Source organism: Leptonotus elevatus, chromosome 6 (genome assembly GCF_054856555.1).
Source record: "Leptonotus elevatus isolate MCC_2025b chromosome 6, RoL_Lele_1.0, whole genome shotgun sequence".
Classification (NCBI taxonomy): Eukaryota; Metazoa; Chordata; class Actinopteri; order Syngnathiformes; family Syngnathidae; genus Leptonotus; species Leptonotus elevatus.
The window spans coordinates 18,253,112-18,277,995 of NC_141244.1; the positions used below are offsets into that span (position 1 = coordinate 18,253,112).

At 39.3% G+C, this 24,884-nt stretch overlaps 2 protein-coding genes across 3 annotated transcripts in view; one reads left to right on the forward strand and one right to left on the reverse strand.

The window, feature by feature from the left end:
• On the forward strand, positions 1–23,358 carry LOC147172425 (prelamin-A/C-like). Of its 2 annotated transcripts, none has more exons than XM_086077907.1 (13): positions 1–238; positions 7,986–8,347; positions 15,065–15,221; positions 15,479–15,604; positions 15,680–15,850; positions 16,568–16,693; positions 16,795–17,015; positions 17,910–18,216; positions 18,346–18,453; positions 19,676–19,795; positions 21,169–21,225; positions 21,297–21,470; positions 21,755–23,358. In XM_086077907.1, the coding sequence occupies exons 2-13, from the start codon at positions 8,013–8,015 to the stop codon at positions 21,788–21,790; spliced, it is 1,938 nt and encodes a 645-aa protein (XP_085934033.1). In that variant the 5' UTR covers positions 1–238; positions 7,986–8,012; the 3' UTR covers positions 21,791–23,358. The 2 variants fall into 2 exon arrangements, with proteins under 2 accessions (XP_085934033.1, XP_085934032.1); XM_086077906.1 differs by lacking the exon at positions 1–238 and adding an exon at positions 5,001–5,169.
• pear1 (platelet endothelial aggregation receptor 1) overlaps positions 23,313–24,884 on the reverse strand; it is a 72,635-nt gene continuing 71,063 nt past the window's right edge. The window contains exon 23 of the mRNA XM_086077905.1: positions 23,313–24,722. Coding sequence (XP_085934031.1) covers positions 24,583–24,722 — 140 coding nt within the window. The 3' untranslated portion in view covers positions 23,313–24,582. The remainder of the gene's footprint in view (positions 24,723–24,884) is intronic.

Sequence of the window (24,884 nt, forward strand, 5' to 3'; positions counted from 1 at the left end):
CACGCTCACTCACACACTCCCTCCGTATGCGTGTTTTCAGTTTTTGCTGTCAGTGTGCACTAAAGCGGCTTCTTCCCTGGATTCAACGCGGGGATTTTTCCTCGCGTGTCTGCTTTCTTCTGCTGTGTGACAGTGGGCCCACTGCGGCGTTGCTGTTGTTGGACGCGTGGACACCCAAAACGCGTGGAAAGGACGTTGGTTTGCAAATTAATCCCGAGGAAGATTCGAGAAAAGTCAGGTAAGGTTCCCCGCTTTGGGACGTGCGGCGGGTTTTTGGTGTTTGCTGTTTGTTTCAATTTGCAGGTTGTGTAGTTAGTGACGTCATGAACTCTGCGACCTCATCGCGTTAATGTTGTAGTGAGTTTCCCAACCGCTAAGTGGCGCCAGGGAACTGCTTGACGGACTTGTAGGTTGTGTTATGATCGACAGAGGGCGCCACAGAGGCGCCAGCAATTCATGTAAATTCAATGGAAAAAGAGAAAGATAAAGGTGACTGTAATGAGCTACAAATTATGTCATGAAATAAATAAAATTATATGGTAAATGGACTGATTTTTATATAGTACTTTAACTACACCATATGGTGCCCAAAGTGCTTTACACCTTATGCCTCACATTCACCCATTCATACGCAAACGCACACTGATACACCAGAGGTTGGCTGCTGCCAAGCAAGGCGTTGCCAGGTCCACTGGGAGTAAATTGGGGTTTAGTGTCTTGCTCAAGATAATAGTAATTTAATACATTCGTTCGTTTGTTTGTTCATTAATAGTAATTAAAACCCTAACCAACAAACATAAGAAAATAAAGCTGACTAGATAAAAAGGAAAATAACAACTATTTCATAAATAAATTAACTTAATAATACCTTAACTTAACTAACATGTAAAAAAAATAATAAAAAAAATCAAACTGAACCAATGTTTTTTTTTTAATTACTAAAACTAGTGTGAAGTATAAAGAAAAAAAGGTGAATACAATTTCCTAAAATAATTTCATTCAAACCCTATATGAAACCAACAAATCCCCCAAAAATGAAAAAATCTGTTAAAAAAAATAACTCTAACTAAACTTAAAACTAAAGCCTAAATTAAATGTGAGAGGAAAAAATAAATGTGACCAAAAATGTATTAAACTAAAATAATTTAATGAGTTAAAAAATATTAAACTAAACTTAAGCAACAAATCTCGGTAAAACAAAAACAAACAAAAAACAATTTATGATATTGACAAAATGAGAAAAATTAAATATTTACTAAATGGTAAATGGGCCGTTTTTTATATAGCGCTTGAACTACAAACACAAAATACACAAAATGAAAAACTACCAAATGAATGAATAAATACAAATAATTAAAGTATTACAAATTATAACAAAACTAATTAGAATTATTATTATTATTTTTTTAAAGTAGCTGAAATTGTTTGATTAAATTGGCTGACCAATTAATCTCACTGGCCCTACAAATAATGCCTTTTTTGTTTAATTTTATTTAAACTTAACTAAATAAACTAATAATTAAATGCTATTAAAATAGAAAAATAACTGATGTCTAATGTTAACTATAAAACAAATCTAAAATAAAAATGTATTTGAAACTCTTCTTTATCTATATGAGAGCTGTACTTTCACAATTAAAATGCATTCGATGCCACTAATATTCAAAATACAAATCTGACCCTATAGAAAAGCAGTTTAATTCTCGCAAAGGCCGCCTCCTCATCATCCTCCTCCTCTTCCTCATCATCATCAACGAGCTATTCACAGTAAAACCCAATGTATACATTAAGTGTTTGCACTGCATGTTGAACCTTCCTCCCTCAGGTCAAACAACTATTGTGTGCATGCCCAAAAAGTTCCTCTTGATCCATACCTGTGCCTATTGATAACCGAGCATGACTGTAGACCATCGTAAAGTGTTGACACGTCACATATTTGGCTTTCCAAGTATTGTCGAAAAGATGCAACGGGGATTTTGAGAGCTTGTTGGCCTTCTTTGTTGGAAAGGAGCCTCGCGGTGTGTGTGCGTGCGTGTGCGTGTGCCTGAAAGGCCACGCCCTCGTGCTTGGCGGCCCCACCCAGGAAAAGAAAATGACACTGCAATGATAACATGTCACTCCGTGTGTGAGTTGTTGCTATCGTAACAAGACTACACTTCTTTGAATTATTAACACGTGAACAACGAGTTTTCTGTTACAAATTTGCGTGCCAGAAAATGGAAATGAGAATGTCAGCAGCATCATCAAACACTGTACTTGAGTAACAAGTACATTAAAAAAAAAATAAAGAAGTAAAGATTCAACATAGTACCCAAATGCGCTTCTTTGGTTTCGGTGCAAAGGAGAATTTGCCGTTTTAAAACTGATAGCAAGATTTGAATGTAGCCTCACTTCACTCAAAATATTTATGTATATTAAATGTGATATTGTTTATTGCAATACAGAATAATGTATAGCTAAAAAAATTACATGGGGAAAAGGACCTTGAAAATTATACCTACAAATCGCTGTACTTTTATTTAAAAATAAAAGAAAATTGGGAAGTCAGGCTTCCAAACCAAAGCGTACCCCCCCCCCCCCCCAGCTCATTAACCCCCACCCCCGCCCCTTCTTCTCTAAACAGACATTTACATTTCAGGCTGACATTCCTGTGTGTGAGAGTCAAAGACGACAGACACACCTTTTGTGTTGCCTGTGTGCCTGCTTGGAATGTTGCAGGCCCGACTCGTGTTCGCGTCTCGCCCCGTCTGACATGTTACATCACAAGTCACTCCACGCACAAACGCTCTAATCAGATCTTTAATCTAGAAAGTGTCAACTGAGCTGGATTGGGATCACTTTCGAACAGTTTACATTAGGAACGGACGAGTGTCGCTGTCATGCCACATTGATAGAAAGTATTGATACTTGACAAAAAACACAATATAACTGCCACATACATCAACTGGAGCGTTTCATGCAGATCGTTGAGTTTTCCTCTGACCAACCAATCGGGACGGATAAATGCGGACATGAGGACCAATCTGAAACGTGCTTAGTTAAAGAAACGGTCCCATTGCCGATATAGTTGAAGTTATAAGACCCTGGGCAGATTAGATTGACATAGCAACATCAACATGAAATCTGATTGGACAAAAAAAACTGAAATCAGGTCAGCCAAGAAAAAAAAGACTGTTTGGAATAAAATTGTATGGAACAAATGTTAGAATCTAGCTAATGTATCAAATCTTTCAGTATTCACGATAAAACCCCTTTTTTTTTTTGTTAGCCATCACATGGGCTGTAGTTGAAGTAATGCAGAGATACTCACATGCTAACTTTGCTAGCCCACATGCTAGCACTGGTAAATTCACATCTATGAGAGAGAGATAAAAAAAAAAAAGAAGAGATTTCAGAGAGAAAAGAAAATAGAGCTTCCTTGATGCCAATTTTAGATAACACAAAATTGTTTGGTCATTTCGATTATGAAAGATCACACCAAAAATTGGCAAGGAACCGAGCCCTAATTTGAACAGGAAATTGGCCATTTTGCTTTGACACAGCCATTTTGGCTGAATACTAAAATGGTAAAACTAGTTCCTGACACCAGTTTGACCGATCAACATGAAACTTGGTTAGGATGCATGTCAAATCTGAAGGAGCCATGTCAGAAATTGAACAGGAAGTCGATTGTTTCGGTTTGACGTCAATGTTTGATGATCATCTAACTAACAGTCCAAGTTGTAGTGTGACTCCGTAGAACTTCCATGGAAAGCCAATTTAGGGGGGAAAGGAGGAGGAGGAAGTTTACAAGTGTGACTGCTGCTTTCCACTCGGCCTGCCACCACCAGACCAAACCAGGACGAACTGTCTTGGTCCATATTTAACTAAACACACACACACACGAGCACACACGTATATGCATGTCTTTGTGTCCTCTTCATCTCCATGGTTCCATTAACTCCACCCAGAGAGAGAACCCATATAAAAGCAAAATCAACATCTCCTCGTTGAGACTTTGAAGATTTCACGTGTGACTGTTTGGATCCATGATTGGAATATCACAAATTACTGGATTTTTTTCTCTCTCTCTCCATTTTCGGATTCAATGGAGCACCAGAATGTCTTTCAAGAGGATACAGGCGATTGTGTACACGGGATGTCTTTAAGGAAGTGAGCATTGTCTATTATTATTATTTGATTTTAAATATAGATACATAATGTTGTGGCCAGTGAATGTTAATATTTTGAGTACTTAATGTCACAGAAAAAAATTACATTAAATTTGATACATATGTAGATTTATTTCATGCTTGATGATTTTGTGGTAATAAAACATAAGGGGCCCTAATACATATCCCTGTGGCACACCATCTGGAAAGATTTTTTTTTGACGTTTTGTATCAACCCAAACCATAAATCATAAGCCAAATGATACAATATTGATAGTTTGTCCCACCAATAGCTATGCAGTATTGACGGTGCAGCATCCAATAGGGATGATCTTGATATTTGTATGCTGATATTTTTTTCTTGCCCCCAGTACATGTGCAGTTGACAGTTGATGTGTCAAAACTGTATCAATGCAGTTTCATGAGCGTTTGTGTGTAGTAGCCTTTTGTGTATGTTGCTGCTCTGCATTGAAGGTTTAGAATGACCGTAGCATCCATCGCTGACTTGTGTCTTTGTATTGTATGTTAGCATTAAGCTAGCAGACGTGTTTATTAAACCGAATGATACGATTCGGTTGGACATTTTTGTATTTGGTCGCTCTATATTGCAGATTTTCCACCTGTCACAGGCGGCGAGTCTGGAACGTAAACCCCCGCGATAAACAGGGTTTCACCGTACTAGACATTTGCAGACGTTCAGTAGGATGCGTCGGATTAGTGTCATCACATCTGCTGAGGTCACTGTGTGTGTGTGTGTGCGTGTGCTATCTGGTTAAGTGCAGATAAAGCCCAACAGCTGCACTTCACACACATGCAGTCTAGCCTGACTCCTCCTAGTCACCTCCCTCAGTCCCTCCCTGTCTTCCTACAAGCCGGAAAGCAGTCCAGTTTTCCAGGCGTAGACACATACTCGCATAACCAGTAAGCGAGCACTCTTCTTCTTCTTTTTCTCCTCCTCCTCCTCGACACGCGCGCACGTCCCAACAAGCTTCTGCCTCCGTTTTGCAGCCCTGAAGAGGTAAGGTCTAAACTTGTGCGTCTTTTTCTTCCACTTTTAATTTTTTTAAGTGTTCCATTTGGCCCGGGAGAGGTCGGCAACAACTTTTAGCTGGGGGAAAAAAAAGAAGCAGGATCATTTGTAAAGTAGGCGCTGGTTAAAAGCTCCACACGTACATGAAGAGCGTTAAATGAGCACGCTGATGTATTAAATGAGCAGTTTTTTGTATTAATGAGCACTTTTCCATGTTGAGTGAGTGTGAAGAGAGCTCATGACTTTGCTCATGTGGGCGTGTGCGTGCACATGTCAGTGGGGCTGGCGGGTGGGTGGCCAAAAAGTTTGACGGCCCACTTAGGAGGCCCCCTCCGAGTGGACTTTTCCCGGCAGTGGGTGTCCTGGTGTGTAATGGTGATAGCGCCGATGATGGTGTACCTTGAAGGCATCGTTTTACTGTGGTTGCACCGCAGGGTAAAAAGTACAATGAGAACTTCGATGATTCCGCATTTGCCAACTGGAATATCCTGTTTAATGGCAAAATAAGAAGAAAGAAGAAAGAGAGCACGAATGTTGAAGTTATTGAATTGCGTCGTGTGTTGATAAATTGATTTCATAATTTGCGATTGGGCTCACTTGGAGCCACCATCCTTGCATTCTGCTGTAGTATCTGTGACTTGAGCGTGTGCGGCTTTAAAAGGCGGGGCTTGCTTGGCCTGGTGAGTGATGTGGGTTTCAGCAAAATCAAGCTGTTAACTTGCTAGCCTGAATGTTGTGTGACTGCTGTTGCCATAGAAACTCGTGTGATTATGTTTAATACATGCAAAAAAAAAACAGAACTTAAATTGGAAAAACATTTTCACTAACAAAAGGAACTGAAAGAGACTATTTTTATAATTATAAAACTACCTAATTATAGTGTAAATGACACTCACTTTTGTCTTTGTCAGTCTCATAAATAAGCTTTCATGGTTGATTTAAAAAAAAAAAATTTTTTATTTTGGTATTATTACAGGTCATACAGAAGAATGAAGATGACATTTGGGAATTATAGCTTATCTCGATATTTACTTACTTTTTTTTTCTTGCATTCAACAAATACGCCATGTATTAACCAGCGAAGCATTCTTTTTATTTGCCTAATATTTATATTTTTTTGTTCTCATAAATCAACAAATTATTAAATGAGCTGAATAACTTCCTTTTTATTTTTTATTATTATTTTATTTTTTTACAAGTCAGTGAAGCAATTTTAGTTGAATGAATGCAACAAATATTGCAGGACTCCTGTTAATATAAATGCTCAGTGGGCCTAACATACTTGGCCCAGCCACGTTCAAGCGTTGCGGTCGTCGTCATTGCGCAAGTAGAGCATTTTTCATTCATCCACAACCACCAAACGAGTTGCTGCAATCAGCAATACAAAATCCACCTTAGCTGTAATCCTGTTGCTAGGCTGCTGCTGACTGCCATGTAAATAAACGCCCAGCCACAACCACACCCAAATTAGGACTTCCTCCTCGAGGCTCCTAGAGTTATGTCAAATCTTCTTTGATAGTAAACGGAAATGAATGCCAAGTGGTGCAGTTTAGAAAGGAAAAAAACGTTAGGGCATCAACATTTTAGGTGACTACATAGCAGAAATAAAATAACTGTGGCTTCCAACTCAAATGGCAGACAGGCTGTACTGGATTATTCAAATGTTAGCAAAGTCTGCCAGCAAGCGGAGGAGATCAAAAGGATTCTTTTTTTTTTTTTTTACTGCTCACGTCATGCAATTTCATCATTTGTGGGGCACCTTCTCCTCTGCCCCAACACAAGCTCCAGAAATTGAATCATATTAAATGCTTTGTTTTAGTTTAGTTTTATTAGTTTTAGTTTAACAGAAAAAGCTATTTTACTTATACTTTAAACATATACAGTTCTTTTAATTTTGATGTTGATGTGATTTTGATATTGTAACTTAAAATGTGTTCATATATTTCTAATACATTTTTTAATTTATTGGGAAGAATAAAACAAATACCAGTAAAATAAACGACTTTACATCTACAGTCACCATGTTTTTGTTCTATGATTAATATAAATTTAAAAAGGAACTGCAAATATTTTTCTGACAAATGTCATTAAAAAAATAATTTAAAATGATTGGCTAATTCATTTTTAAAACTGATTTGAATGATTACATTTAAAAGCAGCATGAAATATATATATTTTAAAATGTGCAAATATTATATCAGATTTTTATTTAGTTGATTTATTTAAGTTATTTCTAAATCTTCATCTACAGATGCCCTTGTTCATCTGTCCATTTAAAAAAAATAAAAAATTCCGAATGCGTCATTTGAGGACCCAAGTTGGAGCCAGCCAGGAAATGCGTCCAGCCTTCCTCAGTAGAATAATAGAGGTTGTAAAAAGTAAGAATAACAGACGCTGGCGTTAAATTGAATTGGGCCTGGAGGATTGTGGAAAGTTTTTACTATTTAAAAAAAAAAAAAAAAAAAGTCTCCATTGTCAGTGTAACAGGGTTCATGCTGGCTATGTGCAGAACTGTACACTCAGTCTCCATTTTGTAATCACTATTATAGCGATTTTTATATAGTGGTTGCTTCCTAAAAATTCCACTAAAAATGCAGATAGTGATGAGGGTGTAGAGAAGTGAGTGAATGAATGAATGATTCTGAATGCAGTCACTGCTTTAAGTCAAGGTACTACTTTTGTTATTTCAATTTTTGTTTATAGCAGTGAATAAATCTTTTAATTGATCTCAAATGTTTGGCTAAACGACTTCATAATAATAATAATAATAATAAAGAATGACCACATGATCTTCTTTGCCGCAGTGACCCACCTGATCCGAAACCTTCGCCATGGAAACGTCGAGCCAGAGACGCAGCGCGCGCGGCGCCAGTTCGCCGACCCGAATCACCCGCCTGCAGGAGAAGGAGGACCTGTGCAACCTAAACGACCGACTGGCGGTCTACATCGACAAGGTGCGCTCGCTGGAGTCGGAGAACGCCGGCCTGCGTCTGCGCATCACCGAGTCCGAGTCGTACGTCAGCCGAGACCTCAGCGGCATTAAGGCCAAGTATGGAGCCGAGCTGTCCGACGCCCGTAAGACCCTGGACCAGGTGGCAAATGAGCGGGCGCGTCTGCAGCTCGAGCTGGGAAAGGTCAGGGAAGAGTACAAGGAGCTCAAAGCCAGGTAAGGAGGCTTGGACTTTTCCTTTCACATTTTCAGGACTCAAGAACCACATGCCCGAGGACATACAGGAAGTCGGACATTTTGGTTTGAAGCGGACATTTTAAGATGCGTCTAGTTTTGAGACTTTACAGTAACCGACCCAAATTGGAGAAACAAATCGACATCTTCAGGCTTGCTACGCTATGCGATAATGTTTGGACCGATGTTGTCTGGAGTCTTGCCAAGAGCATGCGGGATGTCGTCAAATTAACGTCTCCCGGGGTGTGCGGGAGGCCTCAGGTAGCGCTGGCATCCTAGGAATGTCTTGGAGCAGGGCAAGCACGAGTGGAAGGAGGGTGGAGGTCCGAAAGGGAAACTGTTGCTATATATAGTACAGTGGACTCTCTGAAGTGTTTGTTTTCTTCTTCTTCTCAGCTTTGTATTTTTCAGTGGTGGTCTTTGTAAAGGCAAACTGGTTGTTATCCGCTTCAGTCTTGTGACATGCAATGGGCAGTTGTGGCCTTGGGCTGCTTTGTGTTTGGTCGCCATGGCGACCGGGTAGCCTCGGCAGTCCCTCGTGATTGAGCGGTGACTCACCAGGGCCGATCTGATTGGGCGAGTTTGGAATGAGTGACTTTGTGTGGACAAATTGGAAAGTATGTGTTCCCTTGAATAGTAGGCGTCGCGCCGGGCCGCGCGCCCCCCCTCGGGCACAAGCTCGCGCTGCTGCTCCTAATGGTTCCTCATTGAAGGTTGTTAAATATGGAAATAAGGAAGGAGAGGAGTGCTGATGTTCAACAGAAATTTGTCATCTTTTTCAGTGGGTTTTTTTTCATCCTAATTTTTAAAGATTTTTTTTGCTGACTATTTCACACACACACAAAAAGAGAAATTTCTGCAATATTAAATATTTTTAACAATAACAATTTTTTATTATTATTATTTATTATTATTATTTTTTAAAGAAAGTATTGCAGTTAAAATGCATGTTAAAACCTTTTAAGTTTTTACAATAAAAAAAAAATCAAATTATTTTTAATTATTTTATCATGGTCTCAAATTTGCAAAAGTAACCTCTCAAATTAATATTTTTTTTAATGTTTTAATAATAGTAAAAATATATTTTTTTGTAATGTGTTAGTCTGTCTCTCTTGTCTATTTTATCTAATCTACGGTGTCTATCTAATCTTGGATACATATTACTTATTCTATCAGTTTCAATATTTAAACAAATAAAAAAAAAAAAATAATAAAAAAATTTAAGTTTCTGTGGTAAATTAAGATTTCTATTTGAAAAATTTAAATATTTTCACTCACATTTTATCTTTACTTTTCAGTTTTCAAGTATTATAATTATTTAAACTTATTTGAGGTGCGTTCAAGTTTAAAAAGATCATTTCTGAGCCTTGAGTCACTTTGATTGATTATTTATAGGTGTTATGTTTTGTATTGTTATGCTGTTGGGTAATAGTGTCGTTAACATTGATTGGCCTCCTGCTTCTAGTTGAGTGTACGTCAGGCAACGTCAACCTTTCATCCACTTATTTGATGGTTATCAGTTGGCCATTCACCAAGAAGGATTTCTCTGGTACCTGTCAGTCAGTCAGTCAGTCGGGCGGGCGGCGGCGGTTTTAGGGCGCGGTGGCAGAGCGGAGGGCGTGAACAAGATTAATGAACACGACATGGCTGAACAAGCTTGAATGTGAAGAGTGTGAATACAAAGGCAACAAAGGAATAGTTTCCTTATCATGTTGCATGTTTTTTTCTGTAGCTCACGTGAACATAATGTAAGTAATTGGTGAAAATTAATTAACAATTTTCCCCGGCTGCTCGCAGGTGAATTCTTAGGCTTGGACTTTGGAACTGTTGTGGGCGTGCGTATCATAACGAATGGTGGCAAATTCTAGGGCTCATACTTATAAATAAATAAATAAATAAAACTGTCAGGATCTGATCAATAACAATTTGGGCAGACATGTTTTTGAAGCGGGAAACAGGACCCATGCCCTGAAATTTAACAGGGCATTATTGGTTTGAAGCAGCCGTTTTTTGCAAATTTTATGGACTCGTATGTTCACTAACTCCTACTGGAGAATTCGACAAATGAGTCCAATTGGAAGCAATTATCCTAAACACACGGACGACATTGTGGGCGGAGCGTGGCGACAAAGCTTGACGATCATTTTGACGATTCTTGAAAAGTTGGGGGAAAAAATGTCACCTCGTGGCACTAAATTGGGTAGACATGAAAAAGTCTCACGCAGCCATGTGTGGAACTTAACAGGAAGTCAGCCATTTTGGTTTGGGGCAGCAATTTTGCATGAATTATTGAAAATTAGCACCATCGCCAGCTTTATCATTCAACACAAAACGGATCGCAAGAAAAAGTCTTAAGGACTCATGTCCTAAATGAAACAGGAAGTCGGCCATTTTTGATGGCTAGGTTTTGTACTTTGCTTTCCAAATGAGCCTCAGTCGGAAGCAAGCATCTGAGGTTGATGCTAACTTGTGAAGCTTTCCTTAAGGATCGGCCCTGAAACGGTGTCTGCGAGGACCCGTTCATCTCTGCTTGTCGTATTTTTCTTATTAAAGCTCACAGTAAGGGATTGTTGTCTACTGTGGAAATGTATAGCAGATGTGTCCAATAGCTGTTCTCTTTGTAGGCTAAATGAGGAGATTCGGTCTCCACAACTTTGTGACGAGTGAAGTTCTTGGCAGGATAGTTTATATTGTGGGAGTGTGTGCGTGAGCGTTTATAGAAGTTTCCATGGAAGTTTGGAGTCAGCTCAGCCCTCTGTGAGTCACCGTAAATCAGTAAATCATTGTAAGATGGCGGATGAACGTTCCCAGTGGGCCGTGGGTAAAAAGCTGGTGCGTTTCCATTCACTGTGGCTTCTTATGTAACATGCGACTGCGTTTTAATCTGAACCATCGACGGGTAGTTTCAGTCGACGTTGTAAACTGCACCAGCTTTGACTTTAAGGGAAATTATCCACTGGAATTTTCTTGACGAATTGATTCGTCTATTGAGTGCTCACATTCGGGCGTTTGACAATTAACTGATTGTACTGTACTGACCTGCGTGACTTTTATTGTGTAAGTGAGTGTAAACTAATTGCGGTCACAAAAAAAAAATCATCTAATTCCACCTTGGGCTCGTCGGACAATGGCAGGAAAACACCATAAAAAATCAGCACCACATTTTTTACAATTTTTTTTTTTAAACCTGCACGACGGCTCCTTTGTGGTGAATTTGATGGGATCTGTTCTCTATATTAACATTTTTATTATGATATGATAATCATAAGATTAAAACGAGATCATGGCGTTAGTGAACGCGTAAAACGAGTCAGGACTCGTGACTCATTCTCTATTGAATCGTTGCAAAACCACACGGGATTGGCACAAAGGCGCCTCGTATTACGCACACGCACGCGCACACTGTTGAGCGACTGCGTGCTTGCTAAGCTACAGTGTTTGCATATAAATGCTGAAGTTGACTTGAGTTTCTCATGGTGACAACCCAAACAAAAGGCGTCGCTCCGCCTCTTTTTATCAGCAACCAGACTCCTCTACCTTTTTCTTTTTCAGCTCCTCTACCCGCTCTTTACTATTTTGTTGCCCCGCCCCCCTCTACCAACCCCGTCACAGCCTGCGACGCTTGAGGCGTGCGGTGGTTGTTTGAAACTCGAAACAGCGACGGTATTTGTTCTCATCATGAGCACATTTTGCCTGCCGTAGACACACACGCACACAATGACGCTTTTGTCCTCCTCACATACAGTTAAGTGATGGTCATGTGACTGCCTCCGTTTTTTGCTACTTTTTCCGCGTCGGAGGCCTCGCTAGACATTTGAGCTGTGATTGGACCAAAAGATCTATGGAAATTTGGGAGATTTGAGTTTTTTTGGTCCTATGCTTGGATGATGACTCATTGGAAAATCCCACCCACACGCTTATACACACACACGCACATGCTCACCAGATGTGTGTGTGTGTGTGTGTGTGTGCGAGATGAATAGCTGGTAACGCTGCCTCCCTGGTGCCCTAGGGAGCAGCTGCTCACGACCTAAATGGCGCAAACAAGATGGCCTCTGTACCGGCCTGGTCCAGCTGTCCAAGCATGAGGTGACGGCTGGTGTGCCTCGTTGTAACAAATGGTCTCCATAAAAACTCTCACCAAATTGTGAGTGCCAAACCAAATTAGCATCTGTATTTGTGGAGCATACCTGCTTCTAGATCTGAATCATTATTAGCCAAGTGTTGTAATACATATTTACATAGCTTAGCATTCAACGTTTTGCTCATGCTAGCAGGCTTGACGATGAGGCTTGGGTCACCCTGGCAACATCAAAGCAAACCTGGCAGAAGGGGGAAACAGGAAGTAGTTTTTTTTTTCTTGGTGGCGAGTTTCATTTGTGGCTGGCGCGGTGGACAAAGATAGCTGCCTGTGAGTCATCGCTGAGGCTGGGAGGAGAGCCAACACATTCCTCTTCCTGCTCCTCGCATTTCTCCTCTTTTATTCTTTCCCCTTTTTCTGTTCACACTCTCCCACAATGCACCTCTTCTACCCTCCGAACGATGTCGCAGAGCACTCGGGTTACAAACTTCAACCACAATTTAAGAAGAAGAGCCAATGCACACTTTTGAGTGGCAAGCTTCAAAACGATTGGCAACATTGAGTTCTGTACGCAAAGAAACTTGGCAGTTTATCGCCGTCAATCTGTTTTAGGATATGTGCTTCCAATTTGGGCGGTTTCCCCGAGTAGAACTTCGTCAAAGTTGTCCCAAAATGGCTGACTTCCTGTTCAAGTTTGGGAATGGGTCCTTGACACTTTTTTGTGTGTGGCCTGTTCTGATGGATATATCCACCGAATTTCATCTTGACAGGTCGAACTGGTTTTGTGGGCTAATTTCTCATAACGTTCCAGTTGAGTGAGACATTCCACAGTTATTTATTCAGAGGCCCTCTTGTTCCACAAATCAGACTTAGATGATATAAACAGGCTGTCTTGCCTTCGGGAAGTGCTCGCACACAAACACTAGTCAAGATCTAAATAGTACATGACATCAAAGGACACACACACTCACTCACTCAGTAACCCAACGGCATATGCAGTCCATTCTGTTGGCGACTGCAAGTGACACATCTATTAACATTACATCGAACACGGGCACCATGTTGATTTCTCAGTCAGTTTTTCTCCATAGGAAATAATGAATGAAACGGTTACTACACTGGGTGTGCATAATAGTAAGTGCAAAAAAACACACTAAACCCCCCCCCCCCCCCCCCCGCAACCTGAACTCAATTACAAGTTGGAGGCTACAATGTGTTCTTCACATTTTATAGCCATAGCAGTCGTTCGTTTCGTTTCGTTCCCTTCATTTCGGACTTAGTTATGGTTTTGTTTGCTGTCGCTAGTTTCATTTTGTGATGACGTCAACTTAAATAAAAAAGAAGAAGAGAAAAAGAAAAAACATACATACAGAGTCTCCAGTGAACTCATTATAGAGGAACTACCGGTATACAACCATGTGTTAGCATTAGTGTTAGCATTGTTAGCACCACACGTTAGCATTTTTTTTGTCAGTGGGAAAGCAGGTGTCATTTGTCCCATCTTGAGACACGTTAGCGTCTTTATCCGACTACAACTTGTCAGCTGGTCTTAATGTTGAAGAATTATGGGAATTTTGCGAGCAAGCCAAGCTTTTATTTGCAACTGTGTCATGCGCATTTTGTCTGGTACAAACATCTGCTCTGACAATGGCAGTCATGTAATAAATTCAACTGTTTTGTTGTTCAAAGCAAAAGCAACTTTGAAACTTTTAGCAAGGCCACCCCCCCCCCTCCCCCCAAAAATGCTTTTGTGCAAACACACAAAATCAGTCGAGCTCTGTTAGCATTTAGCTATCCTTTTTGATAACGTAGCTTCTTTAGTTCTTGGCCATGTCTGCACTGTTTATGAAAGCCACACTAAGTCACGGTAATAAGATACAATGAAGAGCTTCCCCTCGAAGCAAAACGGAATTACAGAGAGCTTGTTTCCGTCCTCAGTCTTATTTTCATCTGCACACATTGCGGTAAACATGAATTCTCCTCACAGTGGAGCTGGAGCTTAATGGGCACTTACTGGCTAATTTATGGCTAATTGCAGCAGCGTGTTGATGGCGACATGTGGGACATGTGTTAAAATAGCTCTGTGAGGCGTTTAGGGTCATGCGGTGTAAAGCAAGCATATGATTATGAATAGAAAAAAAAGACTAAGAACCAGCAACCCCGGGCACTTCTTGAAAATCATTAACTGAATCATTTGTAGCAAATTTGACTTGGAACAAATGTGATGAATTTTGGAATGTTGGATTCTTCAATTATTTTTCATGTTCATTTTTAATTAATACTTTTATAAAGTACAGCAGAGTGCTATTCCTTATTAAAAACACATTACAACATTATTGTTTTTTTGGGGGGGAGGGCAGTATTATCAAAATATTGCTAAAAGGAACCTCCACATAAGTTAATTTTTTTTATTTGCACATTAAGTAAAATCATAATTTGCAACAACCAAAACATTAAATTGGGACTCACTTTCAGCAGGTTTTCGCCATCCACTGTTATGGTTCACTTGCATTATTCAACTGTGCACTTGAGATGAAATGGTGTGAAAATAAAAAAATAGTCACCAAAACCATCCACGTGTGACATCAGCATTTTGTTGTTGGTGATGTGTTTGGCAGGAACAGCAAAAAGGAGTCTGACCTGGACGCAGCCCTGGCCCGCCTCCGGGACCTGGAGGCTCTGCTCAACTCTAAAGATGCCGCCCTGAGTACGGCCCTCGGGGAGAAGCGCACCCAGGAGCTTGAGATCAAGGAGCTCAAGGCTCAGCTGGCCAAGGTAACCAAAACTTGGGCACAACAGACTTTTTTTTTTTTATGCTCTGTGAGGGCTGGCAGCTCATTATGAATGAAGATAAGTTTGTCCGATTGCGCCACCTAGTGGCACTTCTCATAAATTACTTGCTTTTTCACAGTCCACAGATTTTGCTTTTGTTTGGGGTCTTAAGTTGGAATATTAGTGTTTCACCTGGAAGTGTTTAATAAATACTTAAGTAAGTACTTAAAAAATCTGAAGTGGTCTTCTCCTTTCTTCAGTTTGGCGGTGACCTGGCAGACGCACGTCGTCAACTTCAAGACGAGATGCTTCGCCGTGTGGATGCTGAGAACCGCCTGCAGACGGTGAAAGAGGAGCTGGAGTTCCAGAAAAATATCTACGACGAGGTGCCAGCTTCTGGCAAATTAGCTACCAGCTTGTCATTTTCTGTATGTGTGTTAAATGTGCCTTCCGTGTTTCAGGAAAGCCGCGAGTCCAAGCGTCGTCACGAGACTCGCATGGTGGAAATCGACAGCGGGCGGCAGCTGGAGTTTGAGAGCAAACTGGCGACGGCTCTGATTGAGCTGAGGGCTCAGCATGAGGAGCAGGTTGGATTTTTCAAAGCCGAGCTGGAGAAGACTTATAATGCCAAGGTAAACTGCACCATGGCGCCACCTGCTGTCCAAACTGGGACATTTGTATGCCTTTACAGCAGAATGTGTTTATGTACAGTATATATCAGGGGTCTGCAACCTGTGGCTCTGGAGCCGCATGTGGCTCGTTAGTCCCTCTCCTGTGGCTCCCTGTGGATCAAAAAAAAAAAACAACTTTTTTTTTGTACATATTTACATATAAAATATATTTAAAATACTATTTAAATGAATTAATGATTTTGATTTAAAAAAAAAATGTCAGAGTCCAAATTTGTAAGTTGTCACAAAGAGAGATTTAAGGCAGACGAAAAGGTTTTTAAAATTAACTAAAAATGTTCAAAAAAATTACCTTAAAATGTCAAGAAATGAAGCGGAACAGCAGAAAATCACCATAAAATTTCCATAAAATTGCCCAAAATTTGAATTAAATTAAAATGGTGGGAGGAAAAAATTGTATACACATTTATTTGGCCTAAAATGGCTCTTTTGACAGCAACGGTTGCTGACCCCTGGTGTATATGATCTACACAAGCATCAGTTTGGTTATGCTAATGCTAACTCTTAACGTTAGCCTTTACCCATAGCCTTAGGACTAATACTAATGCTAACCACAACAGCTAATCCTTTACCACTAACCCTACTACTTTCAATATGATTCACATGTCAAATTTAGCGGCAGTCGCTAACCTACATGAACTCTCGTCCCGTCTTCGTCAGCTGGAGAACGCCCGGCATTCGGCTGACAGAAACAGCAACTTGGTGGGCGCCGCGCACGAAGAGCTGCAACAGACGCGCCTTCGAGTGGAGGGCATGACTGCTCAGCTCAGCCAGCTGCAGAAACAGGTGTGCACACGCACAAATGCATCCATCTTGGAAGTTAGTGGCAACTGCCACCGTGCACAATAGAAATAAATACTGAATATACCTTCCCTCTCCCTGCCCAGCTGTCCCTGAGCGAGACAAAAGTACGCGAGTTGGAGGAGACGCTGAGCCGGGAGCGCGACATGATGCGTCGCAGGATGGAGGACAAGGATCGCGATATGGCCAACATGCAGGCGCGCCTGCAGCAACAACTGGACGAGTACCAGGAGCTCCTCGACATCAAACTCGCCCTGGACATGGAGATAAGCGCCTACAGGAAGCTGTTGGAGGGCGAGGAGGAGAGGTGAGCATAGGCCTAAGAAAATAACATCGCAAATAAAATCGAATCTTTTTATTTTTATTTTTTATTTTTTATCTTACACTTGAGTATGACTGCGTATTAGGACCACGTATAATTTATTTATATTTTTTAGAGGGTGAGGGCAATATTCAGAGAAAAAAAATCGCTAAATTTGCCCATTTCTTAAGTCGCAAATTTGTGGCTTTATAAAGTGGCAAATTTGCACACACAAAAAAAACCCACTTAAATTTGCGAGTTTATAAAGTAGCAAATTTGCGAGAAAAATACTCCGAAACTTACGAGAAATACACATAGCGTAGTAGCAATAGTCTAATGTGAGGATTCGTTGGTGGTTAATGGGACACTGTTGACGTCATTCATTCTTCATTTAAACGTTACTCGTCATACACGTCAGCTAGAGCGACCGACAACACTTCCTGATCCCCTATCAGCTGACTAACACTAACCAATCAAATGCTAGCATACTTTAGGTAAATGCAAGTGAATGACGGAGAGCAGCAGATTCGACTTAACCACTTGTACAAAAAAATACCAAAATATAAGAATGTGTAAATAATAATTCTGAAAACATAAATGTGCAAATACATTTTTATTTTAACAAATTAACTTAAATGCCCGCCCTCTCAAAAAAAATAATACACGTCTTACTTGACAAATACTCCATATATGTAAAAAGTAATAAGAACTTAAGTAAAGCATTTTCGTCCAAAAAATACTAATAAAAAATTAACAAACTTTCCTGAAAAAAAAAAAACTAATTCAGACAAAAGTCAAAATGAAATAAAAATGATCATAAGAAATCCAAAATTAGTAAAACCCTGTTGTGAGTTTGGCCTTAGTCAGCGAGTTGAATCCCGACTCCGCCCCCTCCTTCAGGTTGAAGCTATCCCCCAGCCCAACACCCGGCCGCGTGACTGTGACGCGCAGCTCGGGCTCGTCCCACAGCCACACCCGCCTGCTTCACGCCACGCCGGTCCTCACCTCCAGCAGCCGCACGTCCTCCGGAGTCGCCAAGAAGCGCCGTCTCAACGACGACGACAGCGACACGTCCAGCATGGCGGCGGCCGGCAGCACCGTCACCAAGACGCGCATCATGCAGCACGCCGCAGCCAGCGGCCGCGTCACCGTGGACGAGGTGGACCAGGACGGGAAGTTTGTGAGGCTCAGCAACAAGAGCGATGAGGTGAGCGACTCGCCTAAAAGTTGGGGATATTCAAGTGAAATTTCAAGATCAACCGTAACCGTATGCTGGAGTGCAATATCCTGCAAATGTTGGGTGTTGTGTACGCTAACGAGCGTTTGTCACCCGCAGGACCAATCGCTGGCCGGCTGGCAGCTGAAGAGGCAAGTTGGCGGAGGTGCCGCCATCTTCTACAAGTTCCCACTCAAGTACACCCTGAAGGCCGGAGCCTCCGTCACCGTGAGATACACAGACATTTTTATTATGATTTTTTTAAATACCAAAATGCACCTCTTATTGATAACAAAAGCATTTAAGCCTAAAAGAAATGTCAAGTGAAAATAAGCTATAAAATAAATATCTTATAATATATATATATATTTATAAACTATAAATAAGAAGAATAAATTGTACTTAAGAATAAATAGAAAAAGCTTCCAAGGAGTAGTATTGAGTATTTGATTAGATAGAAAAAAGTGCTATATAAATCTAATGCATTATTATTAGCAGCTTAATTGGAGAAAGCGACTTTTGCTACTTTTTTTTCCAGTAAATTAAATTATGGCTGAATAATATTCAATTTTTTGCTAATTTCACAAAATATGTATTTATTGCTAAAATTTATTATTATTATTTTTCCCATATCTTTGCAAAAAATACACTTAGTGCATTTTTTTTGCTTACAAAATTACAAAATCTTGATTGCAGTTTTTTTTCTAAAATCAATAGTGCATTTTTTGCTTACAGTAATTTCCGGACTATAAGCCGCGCTAGCTAAATTTTGGGAATACCGGAGTTTGTTACACATACAAGCTGCACCCGACTGTAAGCCGCAGGTTCCCGCTACTTTATTTTTCATAATGAGGGCGCAAATGGTTTCGCTCTCGTTCTGTCTCTCCTGCTGTATTTGGGCTCACTTGGTTTGTTTTGCTCTGCCTGACGCTCTTGCGCTTCCTTTATAGTGCGCCCCCTTGTGATCTGATGGATAAGCCGCACCTTTGTATTATCCGCAGGGTCGATTGCTAGTGAAAAAAGTAGCGGCTTGTCGTCCAGTAATTACTATAGTTGTTTTTTTGTGCGAAAAGCTACTGCTCAACATTTCTTTTTTGTCTGGCTCGGGTGGTTAGTCTTGTTTGTTTGTTTTAAAAACAAAACAAAACAAAAATTGCCCCCCCCAAAAATCTTTATTTGATGTTTTTTTCCTGCTAATAAACTGCAACTGTAAGTGCTCTATTTTTTGTTAAATCATTGATCTCTTTTTAATTGCTTTTATGTACTGTATAAGAGCAAGTGTTTTTTCCCTCTATTTAATATACATGTGGAAAAAATATCTTTGAAAAATGATTTTTGCTCTTATTTTTCACCGGGTTATTATCCCGCAGCAGTACTACGCCGTTTTTGTTTTTTGGTGGCTGCAGTTTGATGATTGCTCCTAAGTGTGACCTTTCTAACGTTTGCACAGGTCTGGGCTGCGTCGGGCGGTGGAAGTCACTCCCCTCCGACAGACCTGGTGTGGAAGAGTCAGGACTCGTGGGGCACCGGCGACGTCCTGCAGACGGTCCTCATCAGCGCCTCTGGAGAGGTCGGTCGCGTGAAAGTCACACACTTGCAGATAAAAGCTCTTGACTTCTCCTTTTATATTGGAATGACAATGTTGAGATGTTTTTTTTCTCAGACAATTCAGATATTTTGCTTTTTTTTTTTTTTGTCTCTGAATGTTTTTCTGGTAAAATATTTGCCATTTTTCTTTTAAAAACGGTGGATGTTTTTCCCCCAAAAAATTCCACTTAATTTTTACCTCTGAAAATTACATTTTTCTTGTAATGTTATAATTATATATAAACAATGAAGGTTTTTCGCTTACATTTTAAATATATGTCTCCTTAATTCTATAACATTATTGCTCTCAAATGTTGGTTTTCGTTTCAATTGTAAAATTTTGACATTTTACAAAAAATTTATATTTTGCATATTCAAATCCTGATATTTAATAATTAAATGATTTTTCTTTATTTCTCATAAAATAGTCATTTTTCATGTACAAATACTGATATTTCTCGTATTATTACAACATATCCTCTACAACTAGGATATTTTCTCTTCAATTAACCTATTTTCAAATTGGGTTTTGTTTTCTTTTTCTTTTGTTTTTTAAGGCATTATGCATTTTAATTCCTTTCAAATTTCCCCCCAAAAATCTGACATTTCTCCCAGACAATTTGAAACAAATCTATGGAAGCACAAGACGATACACTTTTTGTTTTAAAAAAGTACTATCATCTATCTCCTCTCCGAAAAATTATTAACTTTTTTGACTGTAATATTTTTTCTTGAAAAAATTCTCATTTTTCAGATCTCAATTTTGTCAAATTCAGTCAATTTCTTTTTTTCCAGCATTCCCACATACTGTATGTTATTGTGATTTTTATTCTCACTTTTTTGCCGAGAAAAAAATCCCACATACTTCTTACACCGTTCACATTTGAACTTTCTTAAAAAATTCACGCCTTCCGGGGTATATATCGTCTGATCCTACATTACTTTAATGTTAAATATCAACTTTTCTTCATTCATTTTCAATGGGACTGACATTGACTTTTTTCTAAGTCCCACTTTCCACGCCAAATATTCATGCCTCCCGGTTCAAGTGTTCTTTTTATTCATTTATGTTTCAACTACAAGTAATACTTGGTAATTTCCCTATAATTTATCTTTCAGTTTACTTCATAAACGTTCAGCTTAGCATTCAGCTTTCAGCATTCCCACGCAATTTCTGCAGAAATTGTACTGCGTCAAGTTATTATAGCTCCTGTTTTATTGAGACTATGCAATATAGAAAATAAACCACCCAAAGAAAAAAAGAAAAAATAATCAAAATGTGTGGGTGATGCAATTTATGAGTGTCCTTGAACGCATCATTGCGACCATCATGACTTTTTTTTTCTTGTTCACCAGGAAATGGCCAGCAGAAAAGTGACCCGCACCCTCTTCCAGGAGGATGAAGACGACATGGTAACATCTTCCTCTTCCTCACTCTGAAGTTGAATGTGCAAATTGTGAGTGCGCTCTGCTGCCCCCCGCAGGGAGCTCACAGCACCAGCGGCGAGAACGAGTACAACCTCCGCAGCCGCACAGTCATCTGCGACTCGTGCGGCCTGACGTCGGACCGCGGACACGGCAGCCACGGCGGCGGCGGCGGCGGCCCCGATAGCCTCGTGGGACATTCTTTTTTCATGGCCGACAACATGCCCAGAGAGGTAACCAAGTTACACTTGCTTATTGCCAAATATGTACTTTTTACATATCTTAATTTTTCTTCTTTTTTATCAAATGTACACTATGAACATATCACCCTCTTAAAATAATTGCTTTGGTATTTTATTATTTTTTTGCAAATTTTTTTCCATAAATAATCTCCTTATGATGCAATTTGTTTTAATTATTTCAAGGTGTCGATATTGTAACTTCATTTTGGTATATTAAATATATTCATAATTTTTGTGTGCAAATGTTGAAGTAATTTTTCTTTCTTTTCTTGCAGAGTCGCATGAAGCCTGAGAACTGTGCGATTATGTAAAAGCAGACTTGGCCCCGCCTCCTGTTGCGTAATTTTGGCGCATCACTGCTGGGATGTTTTTTCTTTTCTCTCTTCATTACCACCTTTATTATTATATATTTTTTATATTCACCATCAACTTCTCTGCTGCTTGGAGGTCACCTGACGATTTCAGGAGCTTGCTTGTGTATAATCCACTTACTTTATCTTATTGTATGCGTGCTAACGCTTGTGCTAAAGCTAACAGATAAACCACACACGCACATTTCTGCAAATTCGACTGGGGTTCATGTCGAATGCTGTCCAAAGTCAACACGCACAGATGGTTAACCCCCATACACACACACACGCACACAGAACTTTAGAAAATCAAAGCCACTGCAAAACCCTCACTTTCTCCAATATTGCTATTTATAACAATACATTAGAGTAAAATAAACATTTTTGTTTTATATGATAAACTTGACAAAACAACAGTTCAGAATAGTCATTGATTGATGAGCGTTGATTTACAGAAAGTGCAAAATGGTCAAAATAGCAGAACTATGCATATATATGTGTTGTTAGCCTAATAACTTAGTTGCTTCAGTCATATTTGAATGTTTTCGGAAAACAGGAAGAAAACAATTTTTAGCATTTTTACTGATATTGTTAACCTAATAGTGTAATTAACAGTATTTTTTTTAACTTACTGTCACAATATTTGTACTTGCAAAAATTATTTTTTCTTGTTTTCTGAAAACATTCAAATATGACTTAAGCAACAAAGCTTTGAGGCTAACCTGTATAAGTGTATACATAAGTGAAACCAATGAGGCGCATTGGTGACGTTTTAGCTTCTAAGCATTTATACATTAAGTTTTTGTCTTTTTATTTTGTATTTGTGATGCGCCTGGATAAAAAGTTTCATAATCTCAGGGCAAACGTTTTCTCTATGTCACATTATTTTCATTTCCCGGCTTGACTTTATTTTCCTAAAATAATTTTTAAAGGAGGTGCTTAGAATATTAAAATGTGTCGACTTTTGGATCGGGTGTCCTTGTATGTGCCCGGTGCAACACATGAACATTTATTTGCACATTGATCATGTCTTGATGCTTTTTTTCTGGCAACTTTTGCCTTGATGGAACGTTTGTACTGTAATCGCGCAGCTTGTCAACCAAAGAAAGCATAGCCAACCGCCTATTGAAAAATACTTGATGGCGCTTGTTTTTTTTCCCCTGATGCTTTTTTTTGGGTGATATTTTGTTCCCCTAAAGTGCCTTCCAGACATAAATATGTCAAATGAAATAAATGCTTGCTTTTTTTGATATATCATGTCTGTCTTGATCGAAGCCATGTTCATCAATGTTGGATTATTTTTGTGCTTCTTTTCCAAATATGTAAAAAAAGAAAGCACTTCATTGTTGCGGCGTTAATGAATAAACCACACATTTTTTAAATTTTATTTACAAATATACAACAAAATTATGGTTGCATCTCAAAATATGACCATGTGTGCAAGAAACGAACAACGAAAATGTTGCAAATTTATTTGCAGATTTGACTTTTTGGGCATAAAATAAAAATGATCTCAATTAAATTCTGAACATTTGTATATTTTTTTATTTTCCCATTTTTTAATTGTTTTTTTTTCTTACATTCCTTAATTGTCACATTTTTCATTGCAATTTTATTTCATTTCTAATAAAACTATAATTATGACAAGTTCCTAAAATATTACCTTTTTAAAATGTTTCAATTGCTTTCTTGTAAAAAAAAAAAATTCTGCTCACATACGAAGACTTGATTTGCTAAATATAAACATTTTTAAAATAGTTTTCCTTCCTCTATATTACTACTTTATTCTGTAAATGTTGACCTTTTTCCCCCCAAATAACCAATCATTTTTATTTATAGTTTTCTTATACAATTGGAAGTTTTTCTGAAATGACATGTTTCATTATTTTCTCAATTACTTTGTCATAGTAAAATAACATTTTCTTGTACAAGGCATACACCGCTCACCTATGATGGCTTTTTTTATTTACAAATATACACAAAGAAAACAAATGGTTACATCCTGAAATACATGATCACAAAAAACACTGAACAGCGTATAAGTGGCATCTGTAAGCTGAAAAAAGAAAAAGTGCTCCCGATACTTTCTGCAGTTGAGTAAAGAAAATGCCTTTGACTGGCCAGTCCATGAGGAATATAAAATATTTTTTTTTCTTTCTTTTTTTTAAACATACAATTTGGGGAAGATAAGCAATACTGTAAAAAACAAAAAAAACAACTAAAAAAGTGATTTATTTTTGCTTGCTTGCTTCCGGCAAATTCTTGTAGAAAAGTTTTTGTGCAGTGACTATTTTCAATTTTGACATCATCATAATAGTCATATTTTCTTGTAAAAATTGCAACTTTTCTATTCAAATAATTGTTCCCTTAAAATGTTTTTCCCTCATCATATTACTCCATTCTTGTATGATTACTATTTTAATTTTTTACATGCAGTTTGTGTAAAACAACCATATTAAAAAGTGAGCAAAGGATTTTTGTGCTAAAGTGCATCATGACATAGCGACAAACTCGAGGAAACCAGCCAAAGTTGTAAACAAAAAACAAAAAAATTAGCCAGCTGAAGAGGGTTCGAACCATCCTGACGTCCTCCCGCCAAGTCTTTTCTTTCCACCTCGAGTGTCTTGTGCGGCGTCCCACCCGAAGTGGCGTCTCCTCACCAGTCGTGAAAAACCAGCGTCCTCCACCAGGGGGCGTACGGCGTCTCGGAGGCTGTTTGAGGAGCCTCGCGTGCGTTGCCGTCATCGGCGGGGTCAGCGCGGCGTTCTCTCGGGCGAGGGGGGTCGGCGGAGGGGGGGCAGGTCGTAGTGGCCCGGGATGTGGCTGTTGACCGGGAGGTCATAGTGGCCCTGCAGGTCCTCTTGGGGGGCGTGGCCCACAGAATGCTGACGCTCTACAGGTGGAGAAATATTCAACTGTTAGCTCATTACAAATGGGACTCAGCACACACCTGTCACTATTTAAAGGGAATCTAATCAACCTCAAATACAGTTCAGATGTTCTAATAGGCTTTTCCTGACAGTTTTTGTTCTCAAGCATATTTTCCGAATACTAA

Coding starts and splice junctions, on each gene's coding strand:
- LOC147172425 (XM_086077907.1), top strand. CDS start 8,013: ATGGAAACGTCGAGCCAGAGACGCAGCGCGCGCGGCGCCAGTTCGCCG. Junction 15,851..16,567: donor AGAAGACTTATAATGCCAAG/GTAAACTGCACC, acceptor CGTCTTCGTCAG/CTGGAGAACGCCCGGCATTC. Junction 19,796..21,168: donor TCATCAGCGCCTCTGGAGAG/GTCGGTCGCGTG, acceptor CTTGTTCACCAG/GAAATGGCCAGCAGAAAAGT.